General features: G+C 41.2%; 1 protein-coding gene across 1 annotated transcript; it reads left to right on the top strand.

Moving 5' to 3' along the window:
* The first annotated feature begins 244 nt into the window (after positions 1-244).
* LOC121385948 (BTB/POZ domain-containing protein 2-like) lies at positions 245-5,857 on the top strand. Its single transcript, XM_041516741.1, has 2 exons — positions 245-522; positions 3,740-5,857. Exons 1-2 carry the CDS (start codon positions 245-247, stop codon positions 4,806-4,808), a joined length of 1,347 nt encoding a protein of 448 aa, XP_041372675.1. The 3' UTR covers positions 4,809-5,857.
* Positions 5,858-7,399: the final 1,542 nt, after the last annotated feature.

Genomic DNA, 7,399 nt, shown 5'->3' with positions numbered 1-7,399 from the left:
TGTAATTCACAAGAAGAAAACATATTTATTGTTTAATACTAGTCATTACAAAATGTATGTTAGTCGAAGATATCTTATAATGCAGAAAACTCAGGGTAGTCCCTTTAAAAATATTTTAAAAAGTGTTTTACAAATAGACATGGAGCTATTCCTAGTCCCGTGTATGGTTTCTGTTGATGCTTGAACCGCATATTCAAACAAAGAGAAAAAAGGAAGCTATTTTATGCATATTTTCAGTGACAAGATGGCGACATGCAAAACAATTAGTCAGACTGAGGCTGGCCTTGAAGCCTGGCAGAGCAGGAAATCTCTTACGGAATGTATCAGACATTGTCTTGACAATAAAGTGTTCAATGACGTCACATTTCGGGTTGGGAGAGAACAGAAGCACGTCCAGGCTCATAGACTGATTCTCGGTATCCGCAGCGGCGTGTTCGAGGCCATGTTCTACGGGCCATTGGCAGAGCAGGATGATATCGTCATTCCGGAAGTAGAACCCGGCATATTTGAACAGTTTCTAAGGTATGTAAATTTTATGTTTATAAAACACGTATCATACATCTAAGATTTGCGTCAGAGTATTAACCAAATTAATTGCAGTACTGTAATTATATTATCCAGTTAGTAAGCTAGAGTAGCATGAAGGACACACAACTATGATGTGCTTTGTATATCAGACCTTGGTCATGTTTCTTGAATTTACTGCTGTTACAACTATAGCACTATTGCTGCTGTTACTACTATTACTAAGACTATTGTTGGTAGTGGTGGTGGTAGTGATAGAGTTGTTGTTCTTGGTGGTTGTGTGTTTATCAAGTGGGAATATTGTCCAAGCTCTCAAGCTGATGTGGTCAGAATATTCCCTGTCTTCCTCCAACTGAAAGAAAAAGAAAGAAATGTTTTATTTAACGACGCACTCAACACATTTTAATTACGGTTATATGGCGTCAGACATATGGTTAAGGACCACACTTATATTGAGAGAGTAAACCCGCTGTCGCCACTTCATGGGCTACTCTTTCCGATTAGCAGCAAGGGATCTTTTATATGCACCGACAGGATAGCAAATCCTGTGATATACCAGTCGTGGTGCACTGGCTGTGACGAGAAATAGCCCAATGGGCCCACCGACGGGGATGGATCCCAGACCGACCGCGCATCGAGCGAGCGCTGTACCACTGAGCTACGTCCCGCCCCTTCCTCTGTATTCGCTGGCAACATCCGACGCCTGTGCCCCCCCTCCCCACCCCACCCCCCCTTTTCAGCCCAGTGGTAAAGGGCTCGGTTATGAGCAGTCGGTCAGTGGGTTCATTGTTCCAGCCAGTGCTCCACGACTGATATATCAAAGGCCGTGGTATATGCTACCCTGTCTGTGAGGTGGTGCATATACAAATATACCTTCTTACTAATAACAAAAATGTTACGTGTTTCCTCTAAGAATGCATGTCAGAATGACCAAATGTTTGACATCCAATAGTCGATACTAGTGTCGTTAATCAAAAGGTGTAACATTCGTCTTTGGTTTTATTGTTACTCTCGTCTTCTTGATTTATCTTTTACAAAAATTAAAAAATCCCAAACAAACGAATCCTATTCTCTCTCTGTTTAAAGTTACGGTCTCGGGTTACCATATTATAAAATTGTTTATTAATGCAAAATATAAACTCAAATTCATTAATAGAAACTCGTTTGTGTTCGCTATGAAGAGGGATCGACAAATAATATTTATACGCTCAATAATAAATTAATAGATATTGCATAGAACAAAACAAAAATAGATTCGACCTTTTTTATTGGATAGGGTGATGAATAAGAATGGCATATGGCCTTGGCAATGTGTCGTGAATCACCCCCACTCCACTCCCTAGAGCGTTATGTAATTTTTGACACCTTTATACCTGTAACGCTTATGTTAACAGCTGCTGCTACTATTATTACTAAGACTGTCTTTAGTGGTGGTGGTTGTGATAGTGTTGTTGTTGTTGTTGGTGGTGGGTGTATCAAGTGAGAACATTGTCCAAGCTCTCAAGCTGATGTGGTCAGATTATTCACTGGTCTCCTCCAACTGAAATATAAAAAAATCATTGCCAACTTCCTCTGTATTTGCTGGCAACGCCCGACGTCTGTGCCCTCCACCCCCAGCCCTGTTTCAGCCCATTGGTAAAGAGTTCGGTTATGGACAGTCGACCTAGGATCAAATCCCTGTCAGTGGGTCCATTGTTCCAACCAGTGCCCCGTGACTGGTATATCAAAGGCCGTGGTATGTGCTACTTTGTTTCTGACATTGTGCATATAAAAAGAGTCCTTGCTACTAATACAACGCAATATGACGTGTTTCCTCTAAAATATGTCAACAGCTGTCCAGTGTCGTGAATTTCAAGGTACCCCCCCCCCCCCCATCCTGGTAATATGATATACCTAAGATATGGCCAATGTCGGGAATTTCAAGGACCCCCCCCCCCCCCCCCCCCCCCACACACACACACAAGCACACACGCACACACACATTCCAGTAAGATGTTATACCCAGGATATATGTTTTGCAGTTAAGAGACCCCAAAATCGAAATAGTTTTAAAAAAAAGTGTCATATGACAGCTCACCGGCTGGGCAAATCCCGTGAAGTCCCAGCTGGATTGGCTTCCCGCTAACTGAATCGAAACTCAGCTGGCCATTGCGTTTGTATTTGCCATAGATAATGTAGATCAATCCCCCGTCAGTGGGTCCATTGTTCCAGCCAGTGGCCCACGATTGATATATCAAAGGCCGTGGTATGTGCTACCCTGTTTGTGAGATGGTGCATATAAAAAGTCTTTGCTATATTAAACAAAATTTTACGTGTTTCTTCTAAGACTATGTCAGAAATACCAAATGTTTGACATCCAATGATTAATAAATCAATGTGCTCTAGTGGTGTCATTAAACAAAATATGTATACCATATTATAACATTGTTTACTAATTTGAAATACAAACTCAAATGCATTATTAAAAACTCGATTGTGTTCGCTATGAACAGTGATCGTCAAAAGTATACGCTCGGTAATCAATGTATAGAAAAAAAACAGATTCAATTTTTTTGTATTGGATAGGGTGATGAATAAGAATAACATATGGTCTTGACAATGTTTCGTGAATCGGAACATTCCCTCTCCTACTCCCTCCCCCCGAGCGTGACGTAATTGTTGACACCCTTTTGCCTGTGACGCTTATGTCAACAGCTACTTTGTTTCTGACATGGTGCATATAAAAAGAGTCCTTGCTACTAATACAACAAAATATGACATGTTTCCTCTAAAACTATATGCCAGACTGTGATGACCATGTCAACAGCTGGCCAGTGTTGAGAATGTCAAGGTATCCCCCCCCCCCCCCCACCCCCCATCCCGGTAAGGTGCTGTGCCCAGGATATGTGCTTTGGAGTTGAGAGACGACCCTACAATCTAAATAGTTAAAAATGTGTACAATATCATGTGAGAAACTCAGCGGCTGGGCAAATCGCGTGAAGTTCCAGTTAGATTGACGTCCCGCTAATTGAATTGAAACTCAGCTGGCCATTGCATTTGTATTTGACATAGATAATGTAAATGAGTGAGCCTAGCGAACCGATATCGCTGTAGTGGGCCTTATATGTACCAAACGGAACTGGATCGTCTATTCTAAATGTTTAAATAATAAAATATATTCTAGGGACTGCAGCTTGAAAGTGAGATGAGGACACTTTTTATTATTATTTGACAGGTACCTCTATACAGATGACGTCACAGTGAATTGTGCCAGTGTAATGGGTTTGATGTACGTATCAAAGAAGTATGACGTCAAAACCCTGGAACAGAAGTGCCTGACGTATTTGTCGTCATCGATGACGTCAGACAACGCCTGTGTGATACTGGAACAGGCCCACGTGTTTGATGAGCAGGAATTGAAAGAAAAAGCTAAGACTTTTATTTTGGAAAATGGAGATGCCGCTCTAAAATCATCTGGAGTTACCGACCTTTGTCACGAATGCTTGGTTAAGGTCATACAAGCGGACGAACTGGAGGCCGATGAACAATCTGTCTTTGAAGCTGTTGTGGCGTGGAGTGAGAGCGCCTGCAGAAAACAAAACAAAGATGTAACTTCAGAAAACAGACGACATGTGCTTGGGGAAGCCATAAAGCACGTGCGGTTTCCCTTACTTGACCAGAAGTATTTCGTGAAAAATGTACCACCAACTAACTTGCTGACTGGCACAGAAAAATTCAACATCTTGGCACACATGGTATGTCCTGATGAAAACGTTTCACCATTTAATGCCAACAAGCGCATGGGTGTTGTTCGTCGAGATAAAATTATAATACAGCGTCTCACCATAAAGCAATGTTTTATTTGCATATGTTCCACTGATATTGATCATGGAATTATGTTTTCTGTACACCAAGACGCATCACTACTAGGATTCCAGTTGTATGGTCCCTATGACAAAATCACTGCAAATTATGACGTCAGAGCTTTCATAACTGACCTGAAAACAGATGACGTAATCGAAGGTTCATCAGTGACAAAGTCAGTCTCAGTCGCAGCTGGGACGACAACATATGACGTGGAGTTTCCACGACCCCTAAAACTGAGCAAAGACAAGAAGTACAATCTGATTGTTAACATCGATGGACCTAGATCACACTGTGGGGGGTCGGGCAGATCTACAGTACAGAACGGGTCGTTTGTGTGCTCGTTCTTCAACTGCCAGAAATACAAACACAGTAACAAACCAAACCCATCGACAGATGTGACTGAAGGACAGATACCTGGTTTGATGTTCTTAGTATGACAACCTGTAGTTGGAGATTATGTTATAGTAGAGTAGTGTTAGTATGGAGTCATCTTCCTAGTAGTAGCTGGTGGGACTTTCTCTAACAGCCCAGCTAGTAGAGCATTGCATTCTTATAAATCAGTGCTCGAAATACTGCCGTCCCGACCACTTTTTGCCGGTCAACGTCACTACGGGCTGGGATATATGTTTTCCTTTATATTTTATGATCATGTTTGGTCTGGTAGGTTTTGATGTAGTCCGGCAGAATTTCTGGTTTCCAGGAATTTCAGCCAATTTCGACCCCTGTGTATAAATGGTCCGTGGTTCCACCCCATTCAGTATTGGTTGTTTTACATGTAAATGTTACAATTTGTGGCCCAGAGGCCCGGGACATACATTGACTTGATGGTGTAGTAGTGTTCGTATAATGTGCCACTCTTGCGCAGTAGCCAGTTAAATGTCTTTTCTTAGCTCTGTTGGAAAAGCTTAGATACAGACATACATATGCATGTACGAGTGCACAGACAGACACACACATGCACAGGCACACCGACAGACACACAAACACGCACACATACGCGCACACACAATCGTACGCACATACACTTGCACATTGATAAATATAACGTTTAAAGTGCTCCTTCTTGATATATGCACATAGGATTGTTTTTCCATGCCTAATAACAATGCGCGGGAAAAAGTCTCACATCACTATACATTTGTGCACGATTTTTACCTGTTTCGGTATTCACCGAAATAATAATTGCATCAAAGACACCGCACGTATAGGTTCTTGCATTTGTTAAAACTTTGTCAGTAAATGTATCGTTAAAAAAACAGTTCCATTTATTTCTGACGTTTTGTGGCGTGTGTTCCCTACACCACATCGTTACAACCGTTGAAAACACCCGTAAAGAACCCCCAAAACAAACAAACAGAAAAAAAGAAAAACAAAAAAGAAGAAGAAGATGAAAAACATGTTGTGGCATTCCTTGAAACGATTTTAACACACTTAAAGGCAATGATACACACTGGCATAGCCAGGGTGATATAATGGTGGTGGGGGGGGGGGGGGGGGGGGGGGCGATCCATATTGTATGTATGATTTTATAAAATAAAATATTTGAGAAAAAAAACATTCATGAAGGAGGAGTGGCGTGCCCCGTCCTATGTCCTACATCACGTTAAAAACACCCATACCCCCTCCCCACACACACACACACACACAATAGAAGACGAAAACAAAAAGTGTTAGTTTGAAGAAACCAAAAAACAACAACAACAAAAAAAACAACAACAACAACAACAAACAAAAACAAAACTGAATAGAATTGTTGAAAAATGTTGGAGGATTCCTTGAAACGATGTTAACACGCGTAAAGGCAATGATACACACTGGCGTATCCAGGATGATATAGTGGGAGTGATACACACTGGCGTATCCAGGGTGATATAGTGGGAGTGGTACACACTGACGTATCCAGGGTGATATAGTGGGGGTGATACACACTGGCGTATCCAGGGTGATATAGTGGGAGTAATACACACTGGCGTATCCAGGGTGATATAGTGGGAGTGGTACACACTGACGTATCCAGGGTGATATAGTGGGAGTGATACACACTGGCGTATCCAGGATGATATAGTGGGAGTGGTGGTGGTGGGGGGGGGGGGGGCATATTGTGTGTATTATTTTATAAAATGAAATGCAGTTGAAGAAAAATGTTGATGGGGGTGGGGGTGGCGGCGTGCCCCCTCCTACGTCACTGATGATACAGTGTATGATGCGCTGATAATTATCTTCACTAATTAATGGAATCACAAGTTTACATTGGAGCAACAATTAGTCCGCGCATTTGGCCAACCACTATGAGGTAGGTTGGAGGACTTGAATAACGATAATTATATATTGTTCATGTGTTGGTTACTGTAATTTGTACATTTTGGTTTTATGTTTAAATTTTACCTTCTACATTTGTTCATACATCATCAACGTCCCATCCTGCGTTCACGTAACAAAAACACGAATACGATATTTACGGAAATACTATTTTACATTATCCAGCTACGATTCTGGACCCGATATCGGTAATTTTGTGGAATAAACAAAAACGAGTTAGCAAAATTAATGGTTTTAAGGGTTTGTAAAGTTATGAGTTTTGTATTGAGATACTTACTTGTCTGAACTTTATTGTTAATGAAAATGTTCACTAACTGAAGAAAAACCTCACAAATGAATGACAAGCAGACGACAACAAATCGGATGTTGATTGCGCGAATTGTGCACGAGAAAAACCGAACGAAGTTGGAAGCATAACGCAGTTAGGGACGTTGACGATAAATATAACATATTAATGATACAGTAATTCTTATATGTCGTAATTGTGGTTATTTTAAGAATAATAAATGTATGTCACAATGCCTTGTTTTTGTTCGTTCTGTTTGGGTTTTTTTATGCTGGGGTGTCGTTAAACGTTCTTCATTCATTCATTTACTCTCTCTCTCTCTCTCTCTCTCTCTCTCTCTCTCTCTGTTTCTTTCGTTGTGCCCATACTCTCCATCTCTCTCTCTCTCTCTCTCTCTCTCTCTCTCTCTCTCTCTCTCTCTCT

The sequence above is a fragment of the Gigantopelta aegis genome, chromosome 12 (assembly GCF_016097555.1).
Source record: "Gigantopelta aegis isolate Gae_Host chromosome 12, Gae_host_genome, whole genome shotgun sequence".
Taxonomy (NCBI): Eukaryota; Metazoa; Mollusca; class Gastropoda; order Neomphalida; family Peltospiridae; genus Gigantopelta; species Gigantopelta aegis.
Note: the sequence above shows the minus strand (reverse complement) of the source record. Positions and strands in the feature narration are given on the sequence as shown.

What these genes read in the sequence shown, in the direction of transcription:
- LOC121385948 (XM_041516741.1), top strand. Translation starts at nt 245, where the DNA reads ATGGCGACATGCAAAACAATTAGTCAGACTGAGGCTGGCCTTGAAGCC. An exon ending in ATATTTGAACAGTTTCTAAG is followed by an intron (nt 523 to 3,739) that starts GTATGTAAATTT and finishes ATTATTTGACAG; the next exon opens with GTACCTCTATACAGATGACG.